Source organism: Echinops telfairi, unplaced genomic scaffold, assembly GCF_000313985.2.
Source record: "Echinops telfairi isolate 266 unplaced genomic scaffold, ASM31398v2 ScPeMD7_60;HRSCAF=208, whole genome shotgun sequence".
NCBI classification, from domain to species: Eukaryota; Metazoa; Chordata; class Mammalia; order Afrosoricida; family Tenrecidae; genus Echinops; species Echinops telfairi.
The window spans coordinates 37,214,841-37,231,445 of NW_022103958.1; the positions used below are offsets into that span (position 1 = coordinate 37,214,841).

Consider the following 16,605-nt stretch of genomic DNA (forward strand, 5'->3'; position numbering starts at 1 on the left):
TTCCCCATCCTCATATATAAATATATTTGCATATGTACATGTCTTTATCTAGACCTCTATAAATGCCCTTTGCCTCACAGCTCTTTTCTCTATTTCCCTTGACTTTCCTCCTGTCTCACTATCATGCTAAGTCCCCACCAGGATTTCAGCAATTCCTCTTTGTTAACCAACTTCACTTCTGATGGAGAACATAACATTGGAAAATGAACAATAGAACTCAAATGAGAAAAAAGATAAGCTAAAATAAAAACCGCTAGATAAATAAGGGAATATGGTCTAAATCCATCACCTATTTATAATACAGAACCAGGAAGATGGTAATACTTCATTTAAGTGATCTCCATTTTGCAACAGAAGTAATTAACATCTGGGGCACTTACCTGTTACAAAGATTACTGTCAGAATGTTTAAGTGGCTGATAAGAATCTGGTGTGTTGACTACACTGCCCAGAGATTTGTGTAAAATAACACCAGGCTTCGTAAGAAAATCCGCAGTGTCAGGAAATTCTATGGGTGATCTATTAGTTAGAGAACTGGGAGACACTGGTCCATGGCTGGGAGAATTCACAGGACTCAAACTGGATAAGGCACCTTTACCAAATGAAAAAGAAGATAAATTAATGAATAACTACATCTGCATACATATTTATATACTGTGTCTGTGTACTTATAAAAACAATCTTCCTCCTTTAGAAAAATCACTGAACATCAAACAGCATACAATATATACAAAACTCATTTTATGCCTACATAGTGTATCTATCTATATTTCTAAATCTATTTGTATATTCTACACATATATCTTTGAAATCATAGTTAATATATCTTTGAAATCATAGTTACTGAAACTAAAAATACAATGCCATTTACAATAAAAATGAAGTCAACTATCAGGGGAAAAAGAAATCGGAGGACTCACAGTTAAATGATACACTAAATCTCTGTTGGGACTAACCTTAAAGACAGTGACGTAATAGAACAGACTATAGACCATAGTTGTCATTATCAATGGCTGGCCAGTAAACACTCTTTGGCAGGATGGGACATACTAGGCAAGGATTCAGAGTATGATTAAAATGGACATGCCGCTTTAGTATTTATATTTGGTACAAATTTTTCTTGCCTATGCTGGTATCTCACTTTTACATTTTGTGCCCACTTCATCTTGATTGTGCAGTGAGCAAAGCATCTTTACAACAAATTTTATCTCCAAATTCTTAATAGCAGTAAGCAACCTGAGCACAGCTGTTAACACAATTGGCATGTCCCATTCAGCAATACATATCACTCGATTTCGGCGCATTCATTGGTTTCACAGCTACTTAGGAGCCCCCTGTGTGCTACAGAATGTGGAGGAAAGGTCTGACTCAGAGCGAGGGACTGGATGGTCAGTTTCTTAGGTGGCCAGGGACACTGTCTTTGTGTCCGTTGCTCACAAGTCAGACTGGCCACATCTTTCCGCCACAAAGTGGCTGGTGGGTTCAAACCATTGACATAGTCGTCAATTACTTGGACCACTGGGCCACCAGAGCTGCTCCTGCAGAGTGCAGTGGCTCAGTGCTAAAACACATGGGAAAGGAAGTTCTTTAGGAAAACACAGAATGGGTCTTTACACATGCTGATTTACCCCAGAAACCTCTGTTGCATGACTTGAACGAACCAAGGCAGTATGGATAGAGAAAGAAAAATTTAAACTTCATTAAACAATAAAGATTCAGGTAAAATGTGAGTCGGAGAGGAAAGCAAGTTTTTAAAGACCTCCAATCTTTTTAGGCACAGTTATTGATGTGTATCTTATTTAATCTTCACAACGGCCCTCTAGGTGAAGTACCTGTGAAGGGGGAAAAAAATCTCCCCAAACACGAAGTAATTTCATTGAATTCACCCCGTTAACTCTGTGGGATCACTCTTTCCAGAGCGGTCACTGCTGTTGGATCAGATTGATTTGTTTAGTAGTCCCTATAAATTCAAGAAATGTTAAGGCCGAGTCAGATCTTATAGATAATCTAAGCGGAGGTCATAGTTCAGAGGAGGAAAGGGAAGACAAGGGGAAATAACATGTTGCTTTTCAGAGCTCTTTCTCTAAATATACAAGTACATGACCTAAAACCCGAGAAACAGGCAGAACAGGATGAGGGGAATAAGGAGTAAACAACAGTAGGGCATACTTCTGTTAGAAGTCCTGGTGGTGCAATGATTAAATGCTTGACTACTAACCAAAAGGTCAGCAGTTCAAACCCACCAGCAGCTCCGTGGGAAAAAGATGGGGTATTCTGTCTCCATAAAGACTTACAGCCCTGGATGCCCTATGGAGCTATTCTACTCTTGTTTCTGGTTCGTCTATTTTCCTTAAAAAAAAACACAATTATGTAATATAACCTAGAAAAGCGTTGAGGAGAGGTCAACACAGAACAGAAGAAAACCGAGCGACCCTGAGAAATACTCTCGGCGGTATAGCTTCATTCCTGTCACCTTAAACACTCACTGTGGAATCTAATGCTCATCCCGAACAGTTACGGCCGGAATGTCCATCACTGCAGCTACAACGAAATGTTGCAAAGGCCAATACTCCTCGAACGTCTCCCTTCCCATTAATGACATCATTAGCTTTGATAAATGACATCATTTTCTTGCCTCTCTTTAAAATGATAATAGCTATGTAATGTGCATCCTTTAGCAATGAACAGCATTAAAACAAAAAGTTCCAGTTCATAAAAGGATGGGCTTACTCAAGAAACTATGTACACGAATGCCTCTGTGCTCAGTGGATGGCTGCAGTCAAGTTCTCTCAGCAATACTCTTTCTTAGTGTTCTTGTTGGCAGTTCTCACTCATACTGACCCCATGAACAAGAGGATGAAATACTACCTCATCTTACACCATCCTCTCAATTGTTGTTTTCAGCCTACTGTTGCAGCCACGATGTCAAGCCAGCTCATTGAGGGCTTTCCTCCTTTTCGATGACCCACCATTTTGCCAAGCACGACATCCTTCTCCAGGAACATGATTCCTCCCGGGATCATGTACGTGAGATGAAATCTCACCATCCTCAACGTCTCATAGGGCATGCTAGCCGTGCTTCTTCCAATACAGATCTGTTCCTTCTTCCAGCAGTCCACGGCACACTTCCCTTCTTTGTCAGTACCGCACTGTTCAGGCATCAATTCATGCTCAGATCTTTTTGTTCCTAAACTAATGACTATTCTGCAAAGGAAACGCCTGTGTGCATCTCCCCCTGTAGTGGGTGCATGAATCTGGATCTATCACTATTCTTATTAGTGAAATTCAATTAATTTTGAATTTCTATTGTCTAACAAAATGCATCGTACATAGTATGTGCTCTAAAATTGTTTATTGAATGAGTAAGCAAATGGTAAACTAATCGAAACCCAAACCCAGTTGGAATCTAGTCAATTTCAGCTCACAGAAACTCTCCAGGATACAATAGACCTCCTTCATCAGTTTTCCCATGCTGTAAATCTTTATGGAAATAAATGGCCACATCTTTCTCCCATGGAGTGGGAATGGTTAGTGCATTTGAACTACTAAGCTTTCAGTTAGCAGCCATGTGTGCAATCAGGGCTCATGGTCAAGTCATAGCACCAGCCCAAATTGTTTAGAAATGTTGACTTACAATACTTAAAAGATTATTAAAGTTATCTGTAAATATGTGGTTTTATAAATGACTACTGTTGCGGTACAATGAATTATTTGGTATGGCTCTTCTAGCCAAAGTTTTTGTAACTCCCACCAAAGACGAGGTGGGGGTATGCAAACAAGGTATATGGAGCTTGAAGTGATGCTAGTTAGTTTCTCGTATCCCATCCCACTGGGTACAAAATGAGCCATCTCAGCAGTAAGAAGAGGGGGGGTCTCACTGTCATGAAGAAATGAGAGCCATGAGTGGAGCACATCCTCTGGGCCCTGAGATCCCTGCACAGTGACCCTCCTCGATCCAGGATAGAGCTGTGAAGCCAGAGGAGCACAAGAAGATAAATGGTACCAGAACAAAGCAAGAAGTAGAGCACAGGACGGGGGGTGGGGGGTGGGGGGCTACTTCTCAGCCCAGGAGGGAGTAAAGCCTTCCGGTAGGAAGCTTGCTTGAGGAGCAGGGTGCGTCCAGGCACTCCATCAGGGGTGGCTAGGTTTATCTTTAGGCCAAGGCTTCTGGTAAAATCCTCTTAGGGCATTTACCAACAATGCTACAAGCTTTGTTGCAATGCTCAAGCAGGGCAGAGGTTAAGGGGCCGGATCGCGGAGAGATCCAAGCCCAGGGAAAGGCGTGCCTGTGGGCATGGCTGAAAGGGATGCTCCCAGCTAGAACTGTATCCTGAGCATTTCCGATCTTGAATTGTGTGGCCTGTTAACATCCCCAAGAACTCCGTCATCATGAGTATTGTTTGTGATTTCTGTGTGGCTCCTGCAGTGCATTTTGAACCCAGCAGAGAGAGAGTACCTTATAAAGGATGATTAGTATCAGAACTGGTAAAGAAAGTGGGAGGGTGGAGGCATGTCTGGACTCTGCATCATAGAACTGGCTCTGGGCAAAAACGTTGATCTCTCCCTCCCACTTGTAAAGTTGGAAGAACTCAGACTCCACCCCCGTGCCATTGTTAGCACTGTACACTGTGAGGTCTCACAGACTTAAGTGATGTGGGATGGTTTCTTACCAGCTCTTCTCAGACTTAGATGGTGAGTGAACGAGACAGAAGAAGACCTCTGCTTCGGGCTGGTCAGTAGATTTGAACTAAGGGGTCCATTTAGATAGTATCCTTGACTGAAAGAGAAAAATCACAAGTTAAAATGTTTAAAACCCGTGGGAAATGTCCACGTCTTTTATTCACGATCTTCCATTCATGGAGCAAACATCTGCTTCTATACTCTGGGTTTGGAATGGTTATCTAGAGCTCTACAATCCGTTTCTAGAATAAACCATGTAGTAAATGCTTTTTGGCTTCGCAGACCTTAAGGTCTCTGTTACTACGACTATTCAACTCTGCCACAGCAGCACAAAAGCAGCCACTGATGACAGCAAAGTGAATGTGCTTCAATCAAATGTCATTTACGAAAACAAGCTGTAGAAGACAAGCTAGCAGACTCAGACCTAAAGCAGATTATCAGCAACACCTAGGGGTTCTGACCCCGCTCCCACGGTTTCGGATTCAGTGTTCTGGGGAAGGGCCCAAGATTTTTCATTTCTAACTAGTTCTGAGATGCTGCTGCTGCTGGCCCAGGGATCTCACTTTGAACCACAGCTCAGATACAGTTTTTTGTTGCTCTTTACTGTTCCCCCTCTTCAAGATTTTAACTACCCCTTAAGCCAGACATAGTCTATAACTGAGATACTTTAGTGTAAGTTTTAGGGCTCTTATGAAGAAATTATACACAGACAAGCAATTATAATTCACCAAAACCAAAACCACACCCATTGCAGTTGAGTTGATTTTGACTCACAGCTACCTTATAGGACAGAGTATAGAGTTTAATGTATCTATTACTAATTAAATGATATGTGTGGTAGTTACCTAATCTGGTGTCAATTTGAGGATTAAGAGCATAGGGGTAGAGGCTGGCCTGTCAATCTGGAGATAGCCAATGAGACCCCTGTGTGGGCATTGCCTTCTGAGAATTCTGGGAAATCTGGTATTTGCTCCTTAGAGGTGGGAGACACCTCTCTCTCTCTCCGCTCACATCCTGCGAGACATCCCTGAGGGGAAGCCCCATGGACCTACCCCGATGCAGCCCTGGGAACTGAAGAAGGCATGTAGAGACCCCTGCCAGCACTGAGATGCTTACACCACCACCGGTGCCAAAGATTTTCTACCCACTGGCCTGTGATCGTCCTGCATTTGGCATCACTGCATGTATTCCGTGAGTCTGAAGTGGCCTTTATAGATTGGTATCAGACATATGGGCTAATATAGGACTTATGGGCTTGGACTGGACTGGGTTGGGATGCCTTCTTAATATACCATTGCCCTTTATATAAAACTCTCTTATACACATGAGTTTCTATGGATTTTTAGCCTACCCAAACTAACACAATATGATACAGTGTGACAGGCACCCCGGTGGAATAATGGTTACGAGTTGGGCTGCGATCCACAGGGTCTGAAGTGAGAAACCACCAGTGGCTCTGTGGCAGTAAGACAGGGCTTTCTACTCCTGTGAACAGTTACAGTCTCAGAAACGCACAGGAGATGGTTCCACCCTAACCTACAGGGCTGCTGAGTGGGCATCGACTTGCTGGCAGTGAGACTACAGGACGAAAGTTTGGGGCCCAATGTCAACCTAAATGCTAGCTACCTTCCTTTCCTTAGATATTTACCGATCTCTTTTCTTCTAGTAGAATTCATTTCTTATCTGAGTACTTGGGCATAAGCTCAAGGATAAGTCTAGATTCGCTCTCTAGTTTAGTTCAACTTTTATTTTATTGAGACTTACTTCCCAGTGAGAATCTCTCCAACTCTTTCCTTCTCTCTTAGATATTTCCACAAGCAAGTGTGTTTTTCTGTGACTTGAGTGAGAGGTCTCTGTTACTAACACATATTATATGAGGGGCTTCCAAAAGCTCAGGGGCAAATGAGAGGGAAAATGACTGGCCTTTTTCTTCAAACCTTTTGAAGAAAAACCCCTCCTATAGTAATTTTACTGCCTAATAGGATACAAAGATACAGGCAAGCTTTCTAGGTACATCAACTTTGTGAGCAGCCACTAGTCTAGAGGATGGTAACCGTGTGCTAGGCAAAAAGGGCAGAGAAATAGTAAGAGAGAGGAAAACACGTAGGGAAGTAAGAAATATGGTTTCAGGCGCAGGTTCAGGGAGTGAAAGGTGCAGTATTGGGGCATCATTGAAATCGTCATCTAGGCCAGTCACAAAAGCATAATTAGAAAATCTGTGATCAGATTCCAAAGCTGAGTTTGAATCAAGATTCAAAAAGCTAAGGAATACAATCTCAGTCCTCAGATCTTATTTCTGAAGTATTCTAATAAAGTCAAGTGAATGCCTCGTGACCCCAACATTATAAGTCTATTGATTTTGGGCTGTCAGAGCCTAAAGGTCTGCTGTTCAGCGGGCTCTGACCCGACCTGAACAAAGCACCGCCATCCACTAAAGACCTGAGCGGGGCACTGAATGCGGTTGCAAGGGTCCAATGTCATTATTCATATCTCAGTTTTACAATTCAGCTCCTCTGTCATAGGAGGAACATTTCAAGTGAGCAATAACCACAGGTGGCTGCTGTCCACATTTGGCAGTGCAGATAGAAAATTTTTCCATCAATTTCTACTGCACGGTACTGTCCTGAGACTTAAAAAAGATATTGGTTATTAGTACTTCAATCATTTCCCAATTGCCTTGTCTATGCCTGAAGTACCCGTGGAAGTCTATCACGAGAATGCCCCAATTATTCTCCAAGTCTCTACATCTTTTAAAAGGTACACAAGTTTGTCTTAAGGAGAGTGATGTGTTGATATCTGCTACGGATGACAAAAAGCTGCCTCCATTTACCTGTACGTGCACTTTTCAGAGTGAACAATTAGTTCTTGTCTCTGGACCATGTTTCCTTTCAAATATCAACTGCCTAAGTTAGGCAACAGGATAAAAATGGCCTAATTCAGTGTAGCAAGTTTTCTTTACCTCAGAAACATTATAATTTATCCGTTTGTTAAATTAAAAATCATTTTCATAATATCTTAATAAATTAACAAGTCTCAAGCCAGGGCGGTCACTAGGTTGGTGCCATACCCCTATCTCCATAGTCACCTTCTCAAACCAGAACATACAGAATCCTTGGTACTATTCATTATCAACTTTAGGCATAGAACAATACATGGTAAATATAGTTATATGTTGCTTAAATTTAAAATTTCTAAAACTATATGAATACTAACCAGAGAACTGTTTAGTGAATATTTTTCAACATTGCATTGCAACTTATTAGTAACTGAGTCAAAGTCTTTTTGGATTTTTCCTCCCCCCTTTCACTTTATTAATACTTCATTCCCAAAATGATTATTGGTATAGGTTAACAAAATACTGACTATCACAATATTATAGCTAATATACCAAAATTTTTTGACAATAAAAAGTGCATCAGCAACAAAAATCAGAGCACGTGCTTGTGGTATGTACAAACAAAGCCATGTGATTTGAAGCATCAGTGTAACTCGGTAACAATGCCAGTTCTAGACAGAATACATTAGAAAGCTCAACGAGTAAGTTAATATGGAGTTTTAGCCTTGTATTTTGCTACATATAAGCTGGACTTACAAAAAAATTTTATGGCAAAAATATTATTTGCCATGATAACTAACTACAGGGATGTTTTTATTAACATAATAAACCTCTAATGAAACATTGCACAAAAATGTTATAGACTGTCATTGTGGTGTAGCCCCTCAGACAATGTTACCCAGTGTCTATACCTTCTATGTCCCTAAAGTGATGCCGCTGTCTCAAGATGATATTTCCCATGATTAGGAAATATACCTTAGTTCCTGATGCATTCTCTTCTATTCTTAAAAAAAATGGAATAAAACAGAAACCAACTATCATGTTTAGATTCTGTACAAATTTGGTACTAACCCTCATTTTCCTATACTGTACTCTTCATACTTCAATCCATCCCTGCTTTATTTTTAATTTTATTCAATTTTATTTTAAAATAAGAGTTCTTCTACTTGAATGCATTATAGAAGATTCAAATTAATAATCCAGTCTGGAAAACTATAATTATCTGGTCAGGATTTCACGTATAAATGTTAATATAAACTTTAAGAGGTATATAGATAGCTATTATCCAAGTCTGCCATCTACTGTTTCAAATGTGAAACTACTACTGCTCTACGGAAACAAAGTACAACACAGACTCAGAGATTGTATTGAAGTGAAATTCACACTAATAGCAATTTGATTAACATTACTAGATCATTGACAGAACAGAAACTTATACCCCTCAAAAAGATCGCTATCTTCCCTAACTTTCAGAGAAGAAAATATTGAATCCTTTGTTCGTAAGTTATTTACACTTAGAAGATCTGAGCGTCTACACTCCCCACCCTTACTTGTCTGTAGATACCGGTGCACATCCTCCAGAACACATTCTCACATGTATGTGGCCTCCTACTCCCTTTTCAGAAAAACTACTCAGTGCTCCCCTGGTCAAAAATTTGCATACACTAGACCATAATCAAGGTTAAAGTGTAGACATCTGCTTCCTCAGTCCCTTGGATCATTACAAGAAACAATGGTGGCATAGTGGATTACACATTGGGCTGCTAATCACAAGGTCAGCAGTTCGAAACCACAAGCTACTCTGTGGGAGAAAGAAGAGGCTTTCTGCTCCCATAGGGATTTATACCCTCTGAAACCCACAAGGGTAGTTCTACTCTTGTTGTATAAAATCACTATAAGCCAGAAATTGCAGCACAGCACCAAGGAAACACATAGCATTCTTCTAGTTCTTTAATGCTTCCTCCCCCCACTATTATGACCCCAGTTCTACCTCACAAATCCTGCTAGACTGGAATATGTACATTAGTACAGATAAGTGCTTTCAATACACAGAATCCAAGACAGATAAGCCGCTCAGAAACAGTATGGGAGTACCGTTAGCATGAGGGTACTGGGAGGGGTGGTGGTGGAAGGAAGAGGGGAGAAAGGGGGAACTGATAATAATGATGTATACATACATATAATTTATTAAGGGTTCATGAAGGTCGGAGGGTGGGGGAATGAAAAAGGAGAAGCTGATATCAAATGGCTTAAGTAGAAAGACAATGTTTACAAAGTGATTATGGTGCAAGGAGAGTGGGGAAAAAATGAGGAGCTGATACCAAGGGCTCAAGTAGAAAGCAAATGTTTTGAGAATGATGATGGCAACAAATGTACAAATGTGCTTGACACAATGGATGTACGTATGGATTGTGATGAGTTGTGTGAGTCCCAATTAGATGGTTAAAAATAGTAACAAAATTTTGATGGTGACATATGTACATGTTTGCTTGCTTTATGGATTGTTATATCTGTAAGAGCACCCAATGAAATGATTTTTTTACAAAAGAAAAACAAATGAAGGAATAAAAGAAGAATTGAGTTTATTTAATCATAAAAAAATTAAGATAAGCCAGAATTAACTCTATGACAGTTTTTGTTTTGGTGTGTGTTTATATGATTATGATTGTGATTATTTTGTATTATTCCAGTTTCCCCCAGGAGGCGTTATTGCCTACTTTGAGAAACACTGATCTATATGATTAGCATTATTTCTCCCTAGGATATTGTAGGCGCTCTGCAGGCACAGTGGGTTATGCACTGTGGATCAAAACCACCAGGGGCTCTGCAGTGAACGACAAGGCTGTCTACCACTCTCTGTACAGGTTTAAAGTCTCAGAACCTCACAGGAGTGGTTCCAGTCTGTCGTACGGGGCCACTGTCAATTGGAAGTGACTCGATGGCATTCAATTTGCTGATCCCCTGATGGTATTTGAAACACCATAGTTTCTAGAGTCACAGAACAGCCCACAAACCACCACAGTACTGACTGGCAGGTGAGTGGCCATCAGGAAAGGTCAATCTTAGGAAGGGTCATCTACGTTTTGTAGAAAGCCAATGAAACCTAGGGAAAGCCGCAATAAGGTGCATTGACACAACGGACGCAGAAATAGACTCACACTGACGAACAATCATGAAGTCAGGGTGTTGTTCGGTGCTTTTGAGTCAGTCGCGACTCATTGCAACCCTAAGTACAACAAAGCAAAGCAGTCTGATGCCCTCCTCAAAGCTGTTTGAATGAGCTCATTATTGCAGCCACTGTGTCAGTCCAGCTTAGCCAAGTTCTGCCCCCTTCCCTTTCTGAAAATCAATTATGTCCCCAAAGAATTCAAGTCTGCTTCAGTTTTACTTTTCCTCCTTCTGTAACCAACGTCTAGAGCTGGCTGGTGGCTAAGGAATCGAGTTTTCAAGGCTGCGACCCTTCCAGTTCTCTTCCCCTCCCTTTGGAAAATAAAAAATCTTAACTTTATTTACGTTCATTTACAAGTTTTCCTCTTTCTTTTGTGGAATGTAATACAGACAAAGGAGAACATACTCTTTTCTTTCTTTTTTTCCAAAGGAGAACATATTCCATGAGCCTAATCCATCAAATCAGTGGCAGTACTGGAATAACTGCCTACCCCCTCCCTGTCTATAGGGTTTGGTTTCCCCTTGCCCAACCTCCCTTCCTATTCCCCCCTTTTCTCCTGCACCCCTACCCTAGGCTTGGTGTACTCCTTAAGGTCTTATCCTTTGGTGTGGAAATCTTATTTCCCCCCCTTTCTAATAATGGTATCATAAAAGTTTTTATCTTTATGAGATTGACTAACTTTGCTGAGCATAATGGTCTCTTTTTCCACGTTTTAAGGTGTTTGAGAGACTCGACATTGTTTTTATGAATGTACCAGATTTTGCTTTTTCTTTCCAGTACAAAGTTTTTTACAGTTCTCATATTTTTTCTAATACAGAGATTTCTGCAAAAAACATAGGTGTGCATATGTCTTCTTATGCTTTGCTCTTTCTTTCTCTAGAGTATATACCAAGGAGAGAGATCGCAAGAGCTCAGGGTATTTGTATTTGCATTAGTTTAAGGAAGTGCCAATAGTGATTTCCATAGCGGTTGTTCAATCCTCTAATCCCACTAGCGATATATGAGCACCTCAATCGTTCCACACCATCTGGAGCATTTATTATTCTGTATCTTTTTGTTTCAGTATGAGGTAATATTTCACTGTTGGTTTAATTTGTATTCCCTTCTTGCTACTGAATGCAAACATTTCTTTATCTGATTGTTGGCCACATGGATGACATCTTTAATAAACTGTCCATCAATGTACCCATTTTTAATTGGGTTGTTTGTATTTTTCTTATTACAGGACTGTTGTTTTCTATAGCTTTTTGAAATTAGCCTTTTATCTGACATTTCATTGCTAAATATTTTTCCCAAACTGTGATTCTCATTTTCCACTTTTGATGTGTATAAATGTCATGCTTTCAGCAGGTCTCAGTCCTCAATTTTGTCTTCGATAGTGTTAGTATTTTTCATTATGTTTGGTAGTGTATTTCTGCCTTTTATTGGGGCCCTTGTTTGTGCCTATTTGTGCATAATGATGGTCATTATGATTCTAGGGTTTATATTTAGGTCTTTAATCCACCCTGAGTTCAGTTTTGTATGAGGTGTGAAGGACGGGTCCTGCTTCATTCTCTTGTTGGTAAAGATGCAGTTTTTTCCGCAGTGTTTGTTTTTTTTTGTTTGTTTGTTTGTTTTTCTTTTTAAAAAAATCATTTTATTGGGGGCTCATACAACTGTTATCCCAATCCATACACACATCAATTGTGTAAAGCACATTTGTACATCGTTTCTCAAAACATTTTCTCTCCATTTAAACCCCCGACATTAGGTCCTCATTTTTCCCCTCCCTCCCCGCTCCCCCTTCCCGCATGAGCCCTTGATAGTTTATAAATGGGTATTTTGTCATATCTTGCCCTGTCCGACGTCTCCCTTCATCCACTTTTTGATTGTCTGTCCCCCAGGGAGGAGGTCACACACAGTTCCATGTAATCGGTTCCCTCTTTCCTACCCATTCTCCCTTTACCCTCCCTGTTTTGCCACTCATACCACTGGTCCTATAGGGCTCATCCGTCCTGGATTCCCTGTATTTTCAGATCCTATCTGTACCAGTGTACCTCCTCTGGTCTAGCCAGTCTTCCGCAGTGTTTGTTGAGAAGGTTATCTCTTCCCCACTCACTGTATTTTAGTCCTTTATCAAAGGTTGGATGTCTATAGGTAATTGGGTGTATTTCTGGGTTCTCAATTCTAATCCATTGGTCTTCGTGTCTGTTGTTGTACCTATACCAAACTGTTTAGACCACCATGGCTATATGTTTTAAAAATAACTCTTAACTTTATAGGGGGCAAAGGATACAATTAGTACCTAAGTCAAACATTCTTACGTATTTGTAGATTTAATCTTTACTGTCTTTGCATCTTATGAATCTCAGGTAGGGTGAAAAGATCTGATGCAGAAGTGATATGCCTCCTACTTTGTTTTATAATGGTATTTTGTTTATCCTGGCTTTCTTTCCTATCCGTATAAAGTTGGTGATTAATTTCTCCATTTCTTTGAAGAATTGTGCTGGGATTTGGACCAAAATTGTATTGAATTTATAGAGTATTTTTGGTAATGTAAACATTTTCACTACGTTTAATCTTCCTATACAGGATTTCTTATAAAAGTTTATATATATATATAGTTTTCTTTGTATAGTTCTTTTGTTTCTCTGGTAAGATTTAATCCTTGATATTGCATCTTTTGGGTAGCTATTGTAAATGGTATTGTCAATTTAATTTCCTTTGGGGAGTCAGCTTCAATATACAGGAATCCAACTGATTTCTGTATTGCCTGCTAGGTTGTCTAATTTTTCAATTAGTTCCAGCAATTTTTAATTGAATGTTTGGGGTTTTCTATATATGGCATTATATCATCTGCAAATAAAAAGGTTTCTGTTTCTTTTGAGTCAATATGCATGCTTTTTTTGATTTTCAAATCATTTTATTGGGGGCTCGTACAACTCATCACAATCCATACCTACAACCATTGTCAAGCACATTTGTACATTTGTTGCCATCATCTTTCTCAAAACATTTGCTTTCTACTTGAGCCCTTGATATCAGCTCCTCATTTTCCCCCTCCCTCTTTGCTCCCCCCTCCCTCATGAAGCCTTGATAATTTATAAATTATTATTTTGTCATATCTTACACTGTCTAATGTCTCCCTTCACCCACTTTTCTGTTGTCCATTCCCCAGGGAGGAGGTTATATGTAGATCCTTGTAATTGGTTCTCCCTCTCTATCCTCCCCTTCACCCTCCCAGTATTGCCACTCTCTCACCACTGGTCCTGAAGGGATCATCTGTCCTGGATTTCCTGTGTTTCCAGTTGCTATCTGTACCAGTGTACATCCTCTGGTCTAGCCAGATTTGCAAGGTAGAATTGGGATCATGATAATGGGGAGAGAAAGCATTTAAGAATTAGAGGAAAGTTGTATGTTTCATCGTTGCTACATCGCACCCTGACTGGCTCATCTCCTCCTAGCGACCCTTCTGTAAGGGTCTATCTAGTTGCCTACAGATGGGCTTTGGGTCTCCACTCTGCACTCACCCACATTTACAGTGATATGATTTTTTTGTTCTTTGATGCCTGATACCTGGTTCCTTCTACACCTCGTGGTCACACAGGCTGGTGTGCTTCTTCCATGTGGGCTTTGTTGCTTCTGAGCTAGATGGCTGCTTGTTTACCTTCAAGCCTTTAAGACCCCAGACACTGTATCTTTTTTTTTTATTTTTTTAGACACTATCTTTTGATAGCCGGGCACCATCAGCTTTCTTCACGACTTTTGCTTATGCACACATTTGTCTTCAGCAATCGTGTTGGGAAGGTGTAATATGCATGCTTTTAATATCTTTTTGATGTTTTATAGTTCTGGGTAAGACTTCCAGGACTAGTTTAACTCAGAGTTCTGATAAAGGGCAACCTTGTTTAGTTCCTGTTCGAAGGAGGAGATGTTTTCAATTTCTATCCATTAAGTGAGATGCTGGCCACCTATTTTGTATATATAGCCTTTGTTATCATGAGAAATTTCCCATCTACTCCGATTTTACTGAATATTTTAATCAAGCAAGGACGTTGAATTTTATCCAATGCCTCTTCTGAGTCATATGATATAACTATATGGTTCTTATCCTTTATTTTGTGGACTGTTTTTCTAGTATTGAACCATCCTTGGACACCTGGTATGAAACCCACTTGATTATGATTTTTTTTCTTTTTTGGATGTTTTGCTGAATTTTATTGAAAATATATTTTCTGTATTCATCAGGAATACTGGTCTATAATTTTCAATTCTGGCGATGTCTTTACCTGCCTTGGGTATTGGGTTATACTTGCTTCATAAAATGAGTTTGGTGGTATAATGTTTCTATATTGTGTAGTGGTTCATGTAGGATTAGTGTTAACTGCTCTCTAAATTCCATGATAAAATCATCTAGTCCTGGACTTTTTGATGTTGGGAGTTTTTTATGACGAAGTTATTTTGTTAAAGGCTTGTTGAGATTCTTCTACATCACTCTGTGTTAATTAAGATCGGTAATACGTTTCTAGAAATTTATCCATTTCTTCTAAATTTTCAAATTTTTTAGAATAGAATTTTTCATAATATTGTCATCATTTTCATTGCAGTTGGTTCTGTTGTTATGTCACCCATTTCATTTCTTGTTCATAATATTTGCTTTTATCAATTTTGTTAATCCTTTCTAAGAGCTAATTTTGGTCCTGTTTTTTTTCCTAACCTTTAAAAAAAATTCTGATTCAGTTATTTCTGCTCTATTCTTTCAGTGTTTTGCTGATCTTTTTCCAATTGTTGTAGTTAATATATTAAGGTATTTAATTTTTTCTTCCTATTTAATGTGTGCATTTATTGTTACAAACTGTCCTCTCCATACTGCTTTTGACATATCCTAGAAATTTTGGTATGCTGTATTAGAATTCTCATTTGCTTCAAGGAATCTTTAAATTTTGTTCTTTAGTTCTTCAATTACCCAGTGGTTTTTAGACAGAGTGTTGTTCAATTTCCTTGTAATAGACTTTTTGGAGTAACTTTTCCTATGGTTAATTTCTAATTTTATAACATTGTGATCTAAAAAAATTGGTTTTTAGTATCTCAATGTTCTTTTAAATTTATTGATGCTTTCTTCATAACCTAAAATGTGATCTACTCTGGACTACATCCTATATGTGCTAGAAAAGATTGTGCACTGTGCTTCGGTTGGGTGAAGTATTCTGTATATATCTAAAAGATCAAGTTCATGAATTATGTTGTTTAGTTCTTTTGTATCTTTGTTGATTTTCTTTCTAGTTGATTGATATTTGCTCCATGTGTTGAAGTCCCCTAGAATTATTCTATTATTGTCTATTTGTCTTTCTATTATTTTAATAATTTGATTAATGTATTTTGAAAGCCTTTTATTTGGTCCATAAGCAACAACAACAACAAAAAAGCCCCCAAACTAAAGTCATGGACATTCAGTCAATGCTGACTCATAGAGACCTCCTGTGGGTTTCCAAGACTGTAACTGCTTATGGGAGTAGAAACACCAGTCTTTCTCCTGTGAAGCAGTTGGTGGTTTTGAAATGCCGACCATGCAGATCATAGTCCAACTTGTAACCACTACCCTACCAGGGCTTCTTTGGTGCATATAGATCAACTACGGTTATGGTTTCTTGTACAATTGAAGTCTTCATTACTATGTAATGGCCTTCCCTGTCCATTATGACTTTTTCTTTGGTGTCTATTTTGTTAGAATTTAATATTGCTACTCCTGATTTCTTTTGACTGCCAATAGCTTGATATATATCTTTCTGTCCTTTGAGTTTTAGCCTTATATTTATCTTTATGTATGAGATTGTTTCTTGAAAGCAGCATATTAAAAGCTCATGTTTTCTTATGCATTCTGTTAGTCTTTGTCTCTTAGTGAGTTCAATACATTTACATTCAATTATTATTTATAAGTATGG

The 16,605-nt window shown here is 39.2% G+C and overlaps 1 protein-coding gene across 1 annotated transcript in view; it reads right to left on the reverse strand.

Annotated features, from left to right (window-relative positions):
• The window catches only part of PDE3B (phosphodiesterase 3B), a gene marked incomplete at its 5' end in the record, with an annotated part of 155,620 nt that overhangs the window by 29,706 nt on the left and 109,309 nt on the right, over window positions 1–16,605 (reverse strand). Inside the window, 2 exons of the mRNA XM_004711617.2 lie at window positions 381–591; window positions 4,670–4,776. Coding sequence (XP_004711674.2) covers window positions 381–591; window positions 4,670–4,776 — 318 coding nt within the window. The remainder of the gene's footprint in view (window positions 1–380; window positions 592–4,669; window positions 4,777–16,605) is intronic.